This window comes from Erinaceus europaeus, chromosome 1, assembly GCF_950295315.1.
Source record: "Erinaceus europaeus chromosome 1, mEriEur2.1, whole genome shotgun sequence".
NCBI lineage: Eukaryota > Metazoa > Chordata > Mammalia > Eulipotyphla > Erinaceidae > Erinaceus > Erinaceus europaeus.
Genome location: NC_080162.1, coordinates 105430208 through 105445133, shown reverse-complemented (window position 1 = coordinate 105445133; position 14926 = coordinate 105430208). Strand labels below are relative to the sequence as shown.

The window sequence follows — 14926 nt, the reverse complement described above, 5'->3', positions numbered from 1 at the left end:
CCCTACTGCTCAGGCTCACCTCTCCTGCCAGAATCGTCCCAGAAAGGGATGCCCCTGCCCCTCACTCAGCTACCCCAAGCCTAGCAGGCCCACTGTTGGCAGCACAGGAAAGGAGTCTGGTGTTCAAGACTGAAACGTGGGCTTCATGAAGATGGAAAAAAATGCATTTCTAGAGTCAGGAAGCCCATTTTTTCTTGCAGAGTGGAAGCCTTGCACATATATGCCAGCACTCTGAATTGCTCTCTTCATTCAGATAGAGGGGGACGTTGCAGCCACAGGGGTCCTCCTGCTTCCAGGACACCTCCCATCTGGGCTGAGTGCACAAGAGGCCTGTGCCCTCCCCAGGAGCTATCTCTGCGGCCCTCAGACATGCTCACACATGTATTATGTATGTATGGGGTTGTTGGAAAAGTCATGATTTATTTTTCTGTGCAAAAAATGTACCATGGCATTTCCATCAGCCCAGTATTTGCTCTGAGGGCTATCATTGGAGCTGGGTGCTCACGCAGCCCCACTGTTCCTGGATCCCATCTTCTGTATCTGTCAGCAGGTGACACAGAGAGCAGTAGAGAGTGAGAGAGAGGCACCTGCAGCACTGGATGTGCAGCTTCCTCTCCGTAAGTGGGAGAGAGGGCTTGAACCCAGAGCCTCACACAGTATATTTGCCCTACCAGGTGAGTCATCGTCTGGCCCCAGAAACATATACATTTATTTTCCCTTTTGTTGCCCTTGTTTATCGTAGTTACTATTGTTGTCATTGTTGTTGGATAGGACAGAGAGAAATGGAGAGAGGAGGAGAGAAAGACACCTGCAGACCTGCTTCACCGCCTGTAAGGCGAACCCCATGCATGGGGAGAATCGGGGGCTCCAACCGGGACCCTTACTCTGGTCCATGCACTTTGCGCCACCTGCGCTTAACCTGCTGCACTACCGCCTGACTCCCAGAAACATATATTTTTTTTGTTTATGAGAGAAAGAGGCCCAGAGCATCACTCTGGCACATGTGGTGCTGGAGCTCAGACTGATGATCTCCTATTTGAGAGTCCAATGTCTTCTCCACTGTGTTCCTTCCCCAAGCTGCCAGAAACATGACTTTTAAAGCTGTTAAGAAGTCTTTTCTTACTTACAAAGCTCAGCCTGGCCCAGTCTGCAGCCTTAGGTGTGTGCATGTAAGTGTGTAGCTGTGTGTAAATCATACGCTGGCCTAATTAATTAAAATTAATTAATTTTTAATTATTTCTTTTATTATAATTTTTAATAATTTTAAATTAATTATTGCTGGCAGGCAATAATTTTCATCAGAAAAGCAGCATTGACCCACAGGCAAATGGAGATGGGACAGAGCTGAATGCCAGCCAGCCTTGCCAAGACTCCTACCACTAACAGGAAAGTGTAGAAGAACTCCCCCACCTCCCGAGCCCACATAGCCTGCTACAGCCTGTGGTATAAACAGGCCCAGGCCACATGGGTCAGCACCCACTGATACCTGATCAGGGTAGCACTGCAAGCACCCACAGTGTGTGTCACTCAGTGTCACCAGGGCCCGGGACACGCATAATCGCTGAGGCTGTCACCCAGGGGAGGTGCCAACACACACACCTTCTACCTGCCTGCCAGAGATTTCTGGGGTACCCTGCTCACACCCCATCTGGAAAAAGGATGCCGAGAGGCTCCCCACCCTGCCTCACAACAGCACCCCCAGGGGCCAGCTGATGTGGTACTATTCACACAGCTGGCTGTGTCTCCTGCAGTCTCTTGGAGGCAGCCTCACCTGTCATGGTGTAGCAGCATGTCCACCAGGCCCCTGAAGCAGTCTGGCTCCTGGGGTGAGAAGAAGCCACTCCCGATCTGGTCCACAGCCTGGCGCAGCTCTGGCAGGCGCTCATAGTACTCAAGGGCGTTGTACCTGCAGGAATGGCAGTCAGCCAGCCCCCTTGTTGCAAGGAGACCACCCAGAGACAGGGCTGGGACTAGAGCCCCCGGGGGGGGGGGGTGAGGGAGGTTTTGAGATTCAGCCACTTCTCATGTAAACCTAAAGCTAGTAGAATGCAGTCTGAGACCCACCTTGGAGTCTGCACCCAAGCACTTGAAGCTGCAGCCCAAGGCCAGACTTGGGGAGTGGGCCTGAATGGGGAGCTTTACTCCAGGGACCCACCTGGAGCTTGACAGTGCATCTCCCAGGAGCGACGCCCACCTGGCCCCTGGACACCTGCCCCCAGACCCCCTGGGACTCGCACCCCTTCCGATCCAGGGCTTCCACATCCTCCACGCGCAGCCCGAAGATGAAGAGGTTGTCAGGCCCAGCCTCCTCAGCCATCTCCACGTTGGCGCCATCCATGGTGCCGATGGTCAGTGCCCCATTAAGCATAAACTTCATGTTGCCGGTGCCTGAGGCCTCAGTGCCCGCTGTGGAGATCTGCTCAGACAGGTCAGCAGCCGGGATCACTGTGATTGGGGGGTGGGGGGGAGGGACAGGGTCAGCATTCAGGCCCCGGGCAGCCCTGCGGGGGGCACCTGGGAGAGACACAGATTCAGAGTTCAGGCCCTGGGGCAGTACGGTGAGGGCCTCATCCCAGGACCCCAGACCCAAACCAAATGCAGAGCAGGCACAGAACCACCTTGAGGATAAGAGCAGGAGCTGACCCAGCTTGAAGTGGATATGAGTATCCTGGGAGGTGGCACCCTGAGGTATGGGGGTGAAGAACACCCTGGGGTGGGGTGGCACCCTGGGGGGGGCATGGGGTCCAGGCCAGAGCCCTGCCCACTTGCCCACCTACCTTTCTCGGCCAACGACACTCGGTAGTTCTCCAAGAAGATAACCCTGAGGCGGTCACCCACCACCGGGTCCCGGTTGACCACGTCACTGATGGAGGTGACCAGCTTGATGATCATCTTAGCCATGTGGTAGCCGGGAGCCGCCTGCAGGGAGGGGGATGGGACAGGTCAGTGGTGAGCTGGGGCCTCAGGAGACTCTTGTCAGCCCTCTGCCTCCCCCCCAGAGCAGAGTGCGAGGACCCCAACCCACACACATCTGGGGAGACCAGCGGCCTCAGGAGCATGGCCGCCTGTAGCCCTCAAAACCTGCTTGAACCACGAACACAGAGCAAGGAGACAGGCAGAGGCTCACCTTGCCTCCAATCATCACCGTCCTGGGCACAAAGGCCTTGGTAGGGTCCTTCTTTATCCCTGCAGGACAGGCAGGGGGGTTTAGACAGCAGTGAGCACAGTGGCCCCCACCACCAGCAGAGTGAGGGCCCTGGTCTGCTCACGGCCGAGTGTAGAGTGGAAGGACAGACTAGCAGAGTCCTCCTGAAGGCTCTTCAGAAAGGCTGTTGCTTCCAGGACAGTCTGGCCCAGGACCCATCCTGTAGTCTGGCCACCAGGACTCAGGCCTGCATATGGCAGGCAGCAAAAGGGGGGCTGGGAGCATGGTCACCTTTACAGTCCACACCTAGTGCCCTTCTACCTCAGCTGGGCCCCTCTGAATAGCACTGAGTTCCAGAAACTGTACTGTCCCTGCTGGCTTTCAAATCTCGTGCATGCCAATTAACAATAAAGCCTTTCCAAATAACTTCAGACAAATCTGATAGGGATGACTACATTTAAAGTGAGAAATGAGTGTGAACTGCTCATAGACTCAAGCCAGTCACCACACTTCCCTCCTCCCCTTCCCCTTTTACCACTTTCCCCCCATCCAGCCCTTTATTTCTCCCCTTCCTCCTCCTCTGATATCCTGTGACCATGGTGGTCTGAGCACAAGGAAATTGTTTAAAATTAGCACACAGAGACTGGGCCAGAGAGAATCTTGCCACAGAAAATGCCTCAGAAGAAGATGGGAGAGATAACCTCACTCACACGTGAGCTTTCGGAGGCAGAGCTAGGGAACAGAGGTTTAGATGGAAACCACAGGACAGAGGTGTGTGTGTGGGGGTAACGGGCAGTGGGGAGACATGGCCCTGTGGTGGGGAGAATGTGACCCACTGGTGGTGGACAGTGGCCTCTGCTGGGAGACCTGGCCTTGTGGTGGGGGAATATGGCCCTGGGTGTTCACTGCTGTTCAAGGTGGTGAGTGCCCGGGGCCCTGGGGTGCTCACTATTGTACAGGGTGACGACATGCAAGCAGTTCAGCAGCTGCCGCTTGTACTCGTGGATCCTCTTGACGTGCACATCAAACAAGGACGAGGGGTTGATCTTCACCTTGTATTCCTTCTCCAGGAAGGCTGAGAACTTGAGCTTGTTCTCCTAGGTGAGGAAAAGCAGGATGGTAGGGGAGTCCCAGTGGGGGAGGGTGGGGGCGAGAGGGGAGACCCTGAAGGTCCTGTGGGGAGGCCAAGGAGGCCTGGGCGGGGGTCCTGCTCCCAGGAGGGGCACAGTCCTGACCAGCCCCACGGCTCCACATAGAGACAAAACAGGCACAGCAAGGGTTACACATAGACCTCCACCCCCCACCCTCTCAGCCCCAAGCTTCAGGCCCCAGGCCCAGGTCCAGCCCTGCAGCCAAAGCTGAGCCCGGCTCTGCTCAAAGAAAAACAGGAAAGACCTGATGCTTTCCCACAGCCTGAATAGCTATGCCTTGGTCAGAGAACTGGACTTTATGTTTGTGAGGTCTTGGTTCAATCCGTGGCTCTGCAGATGCCAGTGATGTTTTGCTTCTCTCTCTAGTATAAATAAATAAATAAAAAGATAAATAAGGCAGTGGAGACAGCATAGTGGCTCTGCAAAAAATTTCCCCTCATCAGCCATTCCACCAGCAGGGCTCTACTTCTCTGTGTCTCTGTCTCTGTCTCTCTCAGCGTATCATTTCTGTATCTTTTTCATTAAAAGAAACACAAACAAATAGCTATAAGATAAATAAATCTGTGAGGGTAATCAAGACCCTGAGGGCAGGTCTATGCACAGACTGTCAGAAATAAACACAAAACTAGGCCAAGAAGACCAGCTGGAGAGAAGCAAAGGAGAAGAGAAAGAGGAACATGAGCCAGAGTGTGAAAGACTGTATGTGGGGCTGCGAGGGCAACAGGGTCACAGACCCTTTCCTGAGGGTCTGAGAGGCCTTGACAGGGCTGGAGGGTCTGCCAGGATGGCACGGTCACAATCTTTCCTGAGAGTCTAAGAGCAGCAGCAGGGGTGGAAGGGCAGCCCCCTGGGCAGGGTCACAGACCATTTCCTGAAGGTCTGAGAGCCCAAGGCAGGGCAGGAGGAGTGGCCCATGGGCAGGGCTGCACCTGTCAGGAGCTGGCCCAGCACCACACACAGAAGCATGACCAGAAACTCCAGTGCTGTGTCATCTCCTTAAATAAATCAGTTAAGAGTGGCTGGGAAAAGTAAAGTAGTTCAATGGGTAGAGCCTGAGATGTGCATGCCTGAGGTTCCCAATTCAGTCCCCGGCACTGCATAGAAGAGAGTGAGGTTCTGGCATCTCTCTGTGTGTTTCTTATGAAACTCTCATGTGTAATAAATAAACCTTCCCCCCCACCTTGTTACCAGAGCCCTACTAGCTCTGGCTGATGGTGGTGGGGATTGAACCTGGGGCCTCAGAAACTCAGGCATCAGTCTTTTTGCAGAACCACTATGCTGTCTCTCCCGCCCATATAAATAAATCTTTAGAAAATGGAATAAAGTGTGGTCCAGGAGATGGCACAGTGGGTAAGGCGTTGGGCTCTCAAGCATGAGGTCCTTAGTTCAGTCCCTGGTAGTACATGTGCCAGAGTGATGTCTGGTTCTTTCTCTCTCCTCCTGTCTTTCTCACTAATAAATAAGTAGGGTGGAGGGCAGACAGCATAGTGGTTATACAAACAGACTCTCGTGCTTGAGGCTCCAAAGTCCCAGGTTCAATCCCCTGTACCACTGTAAGCCAGAGCTGAACAGTGTTTTGGTAAAAAAAATAATTAATTATAAATAAAATATTTTTTAAAAAATGGAATGAAGTAAATCAAGAGCCTAGCAGCACAATGGAAGCGGGTGGGAGGCATGTGTCTGCCATCTGCACTGTCCAGGGCTGTGGCCTGAGGCATCAGGCCTGGACGAGGCCATCCTGCCAGCTGAGGGACCACACTCACACTGGACAGGATCCCTGCAGGACTGCTGGGGAGGGACTGCTCAGACTCCCGGGGTCTGTACACCCCCCACGTCCCCAATGGCTAGGGTTCAGGGGCTGCGGGGGCCTCCAGTTGAGGGGCTGAGGGGAGTGGCCAGAACACCTGACATGGGAAGCCTACCTGCTTGATCTTGGCCACGTCCCGCACAAAGGCTTCGTCCTTTACCAGCGGCAGCAGCTTCTTCAACTGGCTGAGGTCCGTCAGGAAGCCCTCCCCGATTTTCTGAGAATCATGAAGGGACACATGACTCTGGCCTTGCAAGCTGTCTACCTCCCCTGCACCGTCCCTTCTGTGCCCAGATCACCCTGCAGTTGGGGCTGCCCTCTGCCAAGGCCATGTCCCCACACAGCTGGTCTCCACATGCACACATGCCTCCTCCCTCTCCCTGCTGCCCAGGCGGCCAGAGCCTGCCCCCTGCTGCCTGAGCCCTGCTGCACCTGGGGTGGCCAGAGCGTGCACTTGCTGCCCAGCTGCTCATACCCAGTCCCCCTCCTCTAAGGTGACCATCCAGCCACAGATCTCACCTCCACAAGAGTCACCACTCCCCCACCCCTGGTATCCCCTCCCCCACTCTCACCTCTGCGATGGTGTCGGCCAGCCCTGGGTTGCACAGCAGCAGCCAGCGCCGGGGGGTGATACCGTTGGTCTTATTCTGGAACTTGTTGGGTTCCAGCTCGTGGAAATCCTTGAAGCTGCAAATAGAGAACAGCATCGGCATAAACCCTGTGTGTTGAGCAACATGAGCCAGAGCCCACAGAACCTTCAGGGGTTCCCTGGGAAGCTCTAGAACTTGGCTTTTCTGCTGTGGCTTTTTAAGAGTCTGCTTATGAAGAAAGGAAGGGAAGCAAAGTGTTTTTGAGACAGGGGACTCAGGACCTGTCTCCTGTTGCATAGGCCACTGCTTCACCCAAGCCCTGCTGGGGTGACTTTATGTGTGTGTGTGGTGTGTGTGTGTGGGGGGGGTCATTTCTGTGGCTTCATTACTCTGGGCTGACTCTCTCAGATAGAGGTGAAGAAGCAGAAAGAAGGAGAGATCATAGCACCCAAGCTCCAAGGCAGTGCAGGCTGGGCTGGCACCTAGGCAGAATACAGTCCAGCTAAGTTGTTTTCTGGATCTGGTGTTTCCCAAAGAGCATAAAGCATGAGTCGGGCAGTAGCACAGCGGGTTAAGCACACACAGGTGGCACAAAGCGCAAGGACCTGCATAAGGATCCCAGTTTGAGTCACTTCACAGGGGAGTCACTTCATAGGCGGTGAAGCAGATCTGCAGGTGTCTATCTTTCTCTCCCCTGTCTTCCCCTCCTCTCTCCATTTCTCTCTGTCCTGTCCAACAATGATGACATCAATAACAACAACAATAAAAAAACAAGGGCAACAAAAGGAAAAAAAATATATATATATATAAATTTTAAAAAAGAGCATAAAGCCCCATGTCATCCCTGCTGTGCGAACACTCGCTTCCTCTGTCCCTGATGGCTTCTGTCCCCGTGTGCACTGTGTGTGTGTGGGGGGGGGGGGGGGGGGTAGGGCTTCTCCCTGCTGTGAGAACACACTGGCTTTCATCCCTGTGCTCACTGTGATAGAGGGTCACGGCCCTGTGGTCTTAGCACAGGTTATACCATGGGGCTGTCCACACATGAGCCACAGACCACCCCTGCCCACCACCCATCTGGTTTGCCACTCTGGCCAACACCACACTGGACAGGACCCGGTATCTGGGTGGACAAAGGGCATGGCTTACAGGAGCTTCGAGTGCCTGAGGGAACCAGTGACCAAGATGGCCAGTGACCAAAGTGATCAGTGTCTTCTTGGGGAGCTCCATCCCTGCTTGGGGAGGTAGGGAGGGGGGCTCTGGGTGCCTGGCAGAGGTAGGTCTCTGGCTAGGGGAGGTGCCCGTCCAGGCTGACACTCACACTGACTGCTTCACGATATCCGAGTGGATGCGGGCGACACCATTCACGGCATGGGACCCCACCACGCACAGGTGGGCCATGTTGATGCGCTTGCAGTCCCCCTCCTCGATGATGGACATCCTGCGCAGCCGGGCCACATCCCCAGGGAATAGGGCTGCCACGTGCTGAGAGGACAGGGCCAGGCACAGGGGCTGAGCCACACCTGCCGCACACACCAGACCCCACAGAGCAGGGCCCCCGGAGGCTCAGCAACCCACCCTGCATAGGGATGCTTTTGCCTGTAGGCCTGGGGCAAGGCACAGCTTCTGACCTGGGAGAGGGGGGGTCACTGTGTCTATGGGCTTGGGGCCCAATCTGCACCCCTTTAATTCTGAGGATAGCAGCAGCTTCTTCACCCAACAGGGTGCTGTGCTCACACCCAGATTCTCAGTTCCATCAGTTGTTACTCAATTTTCTGCTCTGCGGGCACCGTGAAAAAGGGCAGACGGTGACTTATGTCCAACCCTGCAAATGCTGGGAGGATGCAGCCCACCTGCAGCCCCTGAGGAAAGGGGGTGCTTCACCTGGCTCATGTCCAGTTGTCTCTGGTTAATGGCATAGCTGATCTCCAGGTGACCCCTCCCCTGCCCCTGCCTGTAGTCCCCTGGCCCCAGTTCATGTCCAGCTTCCCCCCACCCCTGCTCATATCCAGGTGACCCCCCCACTCCTGCCCACTGCCACCCCACCCCTCTGGCTCACGTCCAGGTGCCTCTGGTTGATGGCATAGATGATCTCCAGGTGCCGGGGAAGCAGTTTCTCAAACATAGACACAGGCCAGCGCTCCAAGGCCTCAGGCAGCACTGTGTGGTTGGTGTACGCACAAGTCTTCTTTGTGATCTCCCAGGCCTGGAACATTCCAGAACACCCTATGGGTCTTGCTCAGTAAGGGGCAGTGCTACTGCCAGATCAGGCCAGGGGGTGAGTGCAGCACTGATACAGACACTACAGTCCCCCAGGAGGGTCCCGTGGGAAGCCCCCCACCCACTCTCCTGACACCACTCCCCAACTGTCTGCCCATGACTCCACTTATTTTATTTTCTGGATAGAGACAGAGAGAAATCAAGAAAGCAAGGGGGGTGGGGAGGGAGGGAGGTCAGAGACACCTGCAGCCCTGCTTCACCACCCCTGAAGCTTCTCTTCTCTGCAGGTGGGGACTTGAGAGCTCAAACCTAGGTCCCTGTGTATTGTAATTGTAAACTCTACCAAGAAGACCACCACCCCAGCCCTTATGACTCCACTGTATTTAAAAAGTAATTTATTTGTTTCATTCTAATGGGAAAGAGACACAGAGAAAAAGTCCAGGGCACAGCTGATGGAGGTGTTGGGGATTGAACCAGGGCCTTCAGACATGAAATCCTTTTGCAGAACCACTGTGCTGTCTCTCCAGCCCCATGGCTCCATTTTTAATTTGTAAATTTTTTTTTTTTTTTTTTTTTTTAGTATCAGTAGACAGAGCAGGAAGACAAGCAGTTTTCTATATGATTTCGAACAAGCTGATGGGATGTCAGCCTGGAAAATGTGGGCAGATTCTGTGTCCACTTCTACTGGACAGAGGTGAAACTAAGACGGGCATATAGCCCACTCAGAGGTGGCTAGATATGCTGTGCTGCTGAACAAGGGTGGTGGTCATCAGGAGACGCCCCCAAGCTTAGCAGTAACACCTGTCACCCGCTTAATAGCCTCTGTGCCCTGTCTAGTGCCCACTCATGCTATCATCCCTTGGGAGCTCAGCTCTGGCCTGGTACACCCTCCAGACCTACCCACCCTTTGAGGCATCGTCCCTCACCCCCAAGGCCACAGGACACACATCCCCCCACCCAGCAGCCTAGGGCAGACACAGCACTTGTGGCTGTTGGGCACAGCTGCTGGTCAGGGCAAGCCATGGATCCGTATGGGGGAGACCAGCACTGCGCCCCCCCACCAGGCGAGGGCTGAGCTGATACCTAGGCTTCCAAGGTACATGGAGGCCACTGCAGCATCCTGCTCACCTTGTCCCAGTCCATCCTCTCCACGTCCACCAGGATGCGCATGAGCTCAGGGATGGCGAGGGCTGGGTGTGTGTCATTCAGCTGGATGGCCACCTGTGGGCAGCAGGGCATGTGTGGGGCAGTGGGGACACTGCCCAGTAGCAAGGCCAAGGGGCTACCGAAAGGGGAGGGAGAGGGGGCAGGCTGGCGCTGAGTAGGTGTATACCTGTTTAAGCAGGTATACTCTTCTAGCCAGGTGTGTTTTGACCAGATGCATTTTTCTAGCAAGGTGTGCTCTGAGCAGGTGTGCTCTCTAGCCAGGTGTACTCTGGCAGGTGTACCCTCTAGCCAGGTGTGCTCTGGCAGGTGTACCCTCTAGCCAGGTGTACTCTGGCAGGTGTGTTCTCTAGCCAGGTGTACTCTAGCCAGGTGTGCTCTGGCAGGTGTACCCTCTAGCCAGGTGTGCTCTGGCAGGTGTACTCTAGCCAGGTGTGCTCTGGCAGGTGTACTCTAGCCAGGTGTGCTCTGGCAGGTGTACTCTAGCCAGGTGTGCTCTGGCATATGTACTCTAGCCAGGTGTGCTCTGGCAGGTGTGTTCTCTAGCCAGGTGTGCTCTGGCAGGTGTGTTCTCTATCCAGGTGTACTCTGGCAGGTGTGCTCTAGCCAGGTGTGCTCTGGCAGGTGTGTTCTCTAGCCAGGTGTGCTCTGGCAGGTGTACCCTCCATCCAGGTGTGCTCTGGCAGGTGTGCTCTAGCCAGGTGTGCTCTGGCAGGTGTACCCTCTATCCAGGTGTGCTCTGGCAGGTGTACTCTAGTCAGGTGTGCTCTGGCAGGTGTACCCTCTATCCAGGTGTGCTCTGGCAGGTGTGCTCTGGCAGGTGTGTTCTCTAGCCAGGTGTGCTCTGGCAGGTGTGTTCTCTAGCCAGGTGTGCTCTGGCAAGTGTACTCTAGCCAGGTGTGCTCTGGCAGGTGTGCCCTCTAGTCAGGTGTGCTCTGGCAGGTGTGTTCTCTAGCCAGGTGTGCTCTGGCAGGTGTGCCCTCTAGCCAGGTGTGCTCTGGCAGGTGTACTCTTTAGCCAGGTGTGCTCTGAGCAGGAAGATTCTTGACAAGCGCCTCCAAACAGGTGTGCAGGAGAAGCAGGATTATGGTTTCTGTGCTAGCTGACTCACAGTGTCCCACTCCATGGGGATACATGTTGGCTTTTCCATTACTGAGTCAAGCTTGCAGCTCCCAGACTTGGCCCTGGGGACCCTCACAGCCTCCTTGTTGTCTCAACTCAAAGCCAAGCTGGGTCTGGCAGAGAGGGAGTTCTGGTTCTGTCCACAATGGGCTCTGCTGTCCCCCCCCCTCCTTACCCCCTGCCAGCCTGGAATATGCTGTCCCTTCCCATGGAGCTCAGGTCTCCTGTCCTGGTTGTACCTTGTCAGGGAATGTCTCAAAACAGGTTCTCACTGGGTCCCGGCAACCAAACTTGGAGGACTTGAAGCGGCGGATGATGTCCTGCAGGGTGGCGGCCACTACAAAGTACTCCTGCTTTAGGCGAAGCTCCTTCCCCTCAAAGAACTGCAAACACAGGGCCAAGGGGTATTGGTGCCAGGCTACCCTGTACCCAGGGTGCAGGGAGCACGTGTGACAGGAGTAAGAGTAGGAACTGACCAGTGCTCACTCCTCTGCCTGAGAGCAGGAGAGTTGGGAGACTAGGAGAAAGGTGGCTAAGGGGTCAGGCAGAAGCCAGGTGCTGACCCTCTTGTGCCCTCCTCTCTAGATGGGGAGGGGCTTTGGGGCTGTCAGCACAGGCCACACTGCCTTATGTGAGGATGGTGGGCAGGGAGGCCTAGTCCCTTAAATGTCAGGAACACCAGAGCCACCATGCAGAAATAGAGCCAGGAGGTGACTAGGGCACCAGGTTGAGTGCATACTACAGTGAATAAGGACCAGGGTTCAAGTCCGCACTCCCCAACTGCAGGGAAGAAGCTTCACAAGTGATGAAGCAGGTCTACAAGAATGTCTCTCTCTCTCTCTCTTTCTCTATCATTTCCTCCCCTCTCAATTTCTCTATTGTAATGAAAAACAAGTACAGACGCATTAAAATGCTTTGATGACACAAGCCCACCAGGTGGCACAGTGAACAAAGCTCTGGACTCTCAAGCATGGACTGCTGAATTCAATTTCTGGTATGGAATGTACTGGAGTAGAGGCTCTAATTCTGTTTCTCATCTATAAATCTTTTTTTTTTTTTTTTAACCAGAGCACTATTCAGCTCTGGTTTATGGTGGTGTAGGGAATTGAACCTGGGACTTTGGAGCCTCAGGCATAAGTCTCTGCATATACTTTATGTTATCTACCTACACCTCTTAATAAATCTTTTAATTTTTTTGTTTGTTTTTAGGACTTGTAGGAATACTGGTGGTTATCTCTGGGAGGTCTTTGGTGGTGTTTTTGGTGTGGAATGTAATTTTTTTTTTTTCCCCAGAGCACTGCTCATCTCTGGCTTCCGGTAGTGCTGGGGATTGAACCTGGGACCTTTAGTCCCTCAGGCATGAAAGTCTTTTTGCATAACTATTATGCTGTCTCCCCAGCCCTGTAACCTACTATTAATCACAAATAAAAGAAAAAGTTCTGTGAGGCAGTTGGCTCTCTCTTTGCTGTCTCACCTTTGAGTCAGATGGCTCCTTTTTACTGTCCACCTTTCTCTGGGTGACCATTTCTTAACCTCTTTATTCCAATAATCGTTCTATAACTATTAAAAAATGTTTCGCACTTGTGGCTTTAGAGTTTGCTCACAGCCTCAGGAAAATGGAATATGCAGTCATTCCTTGGGGATGGCCTCAGGGGTGAGGAGAGCTGCACCCAACTGCACCCCACAGTATTTAACTGCACACACTCGGGCTCATGGGAGGCCGGCTCAGCCCTATCCCATGAGGATGGCCACATGATAAAGGGACAGTGACGCTTTCTCAAGAGCTCTCCTGAGGTAGGGGCTGAGGAGATGCTTCAGTGTCAGTATACTGGACTTGCACGCCTGAGGCCCTCGAGGTCCCATGTATGTCAGCAGTGAATGGTGTTCTGGGTTCTCTTTAGTTCTGACCAAAAAAAATAATAAAATAAATAATAAATCTTTAATAAAAGAGGTTGTTTTTTTTTTGGGGGGGGTGAGCTGTGCATCAGGATAGTTCACCTGAAAAGATACCTGCTTTGCTCTGGGTGTAGCTCAGGTTCAAGCCCAGTCTCTACGGCACCAGGGGAAGTTCTAACATTGTGGTGTGTCTGTCTCTGTCTCTGTACGTGAAAAAGGTGACCCAGGGCTGGAGAGATAGCTCAGAGGTCTATGCAGTGGATTTTCACACCTGAGGCACCAATGTCCCAAGGTCAATCCTTGATCTGGCCATAAGCCAGAGCTGGGTAGAGCTCTAGTGGAAAGAGAGAGGGAAAAAGAGAGAGAAAGGAAGGAGGAAGGATGAAGGGATAGGGAGACAGCATAGTGATTCTGCAAAAGACTCTTCTGCCTTAGAGTTGAAAAACAAGGTCAGAAAAGAAAACACAAGTAGAACCTGAACTGGAATTGGTGTATTGCACCAAAGTGGTGTGGGGGGTGGGGGGAGTTCAGGTCCTGGAACAAGACGGCAGAGGACCTAGTGGGGGTTGTATTGTTATATGGAAAACTGAGAAATCCTATACATGTACAAACTATTGTATTTACTGTCAAATGTAAAACATTAATTCCCCAATAAGGAAATTTTTTTTAAAAAGACTCTTTTGCCTTAGGCTCTGAGGTCCCAGGTTCAATCCCCAGTACCAATAACAGCCTGAGCTGAGCAGGACTCTGATGTCTGTCTGTCTGTCTGTCTGTCTCTCTCTCTCTCTCTCTCAAATAAATTAAAAAATTAAAAAGAGACAGAAACAGACATGGTTCTCTTTGGGAGGACTGTGTGTTCTCTCTCCTGAAGTGAAAGAGGCCATAGCTGACTCTGGAGGCCCTCAGCCTTTCTTGCCTGGGGTGGGGAGCAGGACTCACGTTGTCGTTGGGGTACAGGACTCTGGAGATGTTCTCAGCCAGGTTCCTGTCCAGCACCGCCTCCACATAGCCGCCCACGTTGACTAGGAACAAGACTGAGTCACCGTGCGCCCTAGGGCAGCCTGGACTATTCTGCCTCCATTCATGGAGGGCCTGAGGCTGGGCAGACAGCATCCAACATGGCCCCACCCGAGGGCGCAGCAACCAAGGTGTCGCCTGGGAACCCAGTGCCTGTGGGGCTGCCCTCTGCCCTTCCCCTGGAGTCAGGGTGCCCCCAGCAGAGGGTAGCCTGATGGGGGCAGGGACAGGGGTGTGTGGGGTTACAATATGGGCAGGGTTGAGTGGCGGGGCTGTGATGGACAAGGCCTTGAGGTGGGTGGGGCCTGGGGTGAGGAGGGGGTGAGGAAGGGGTGGGCAGACACTCACAGTCTTGGAGCTTGAAGTCGTTGGGGGCCTTGGCAGACCAGAGCCGCATGGTGTTAACAGTGTTGTTCTTGTAGCCCGGCACTGGGGTGTCATAGGGCATGGCCAACACCACCTTCCGGAGATGGGGCAGTGTGAAGTGTGGGCCGATACCTCAGCCCGCGCCCATAGTCCTCTTTCTAGCCTGCTGCATATCTGTGTCTATAACCCCCACCACCACCACCCCCCCACACACACACACACACAGTTTGTTTGCTTTAGTTATCTACACTCTCTGCATGAGAATGAAACCGTCTGGTATAATCCCTCCAGTCCAGTCTGTTCTGCAGGTGCCAGTCTCACTCAAGACAATGGCCCCTTCCATGCAGCCATGCAGCTGCCACCCTCTATGCAGCAGCTCTAAAGCCTCTGAGGCCTGAGCTCTGCCTGCAGTGCCGAGCCTCCCGCCCCTCTGTCTCTGCAGCTGACCCTG

General features: G+C 53.9%; 1 protein-coding gene across 1 annotated transcript in view; it reads right to left on the bottom strand.

The window, feature by feature from the left end:
* The window catches only part of PYGB (glycogen phosphorylase B), a 43437-nt gene that overhangs the window by 3040 nt on the left and 25471 nt on the right, over positions 1–14926 (bottom strand). Inside the window, exons 6-18 of the mRNA XM_007537306.3 lie at positions 14458–14569; positions 14032–14114; positions 11436–11579; positions 10039–10131; positions 8750–8896; positions 8012–8175; positions 6676–6790; positions 6219–6320; positions 4095–4242; positions 3128–3186; positions 2778–2919; positions 2238–2445; positions 1772–1906 (exon numbers count right to left, since the gene is read on the bottom strand). Coding sequence (XP_007537368.1) covers positions 1772–1906; positions 2238–2445; positions 2778–2919; positions 3128–3186; positions 4095–4242; positions 6219–6320; positions 6676–6790; positions 8012–8175; positions 8750–8896; positions 10039–10131; positions 11436–11579; positions 14032–14114; positions 14458–14569 — 1652 coding nt within the window. The remainder of the gene's footprint in view (positions 1–1771; positions 1907–2237; positions 2446–2777; positions 2920–3127; positions 3187–4094; positions 4243–6218; positions 6321–6675; positions 6791–8011; positions 8176–8749; positions 8897–10038; positions 10132–11435; positions 11580–14031; positions 14115–14457; positions 14570–14926) is intronic.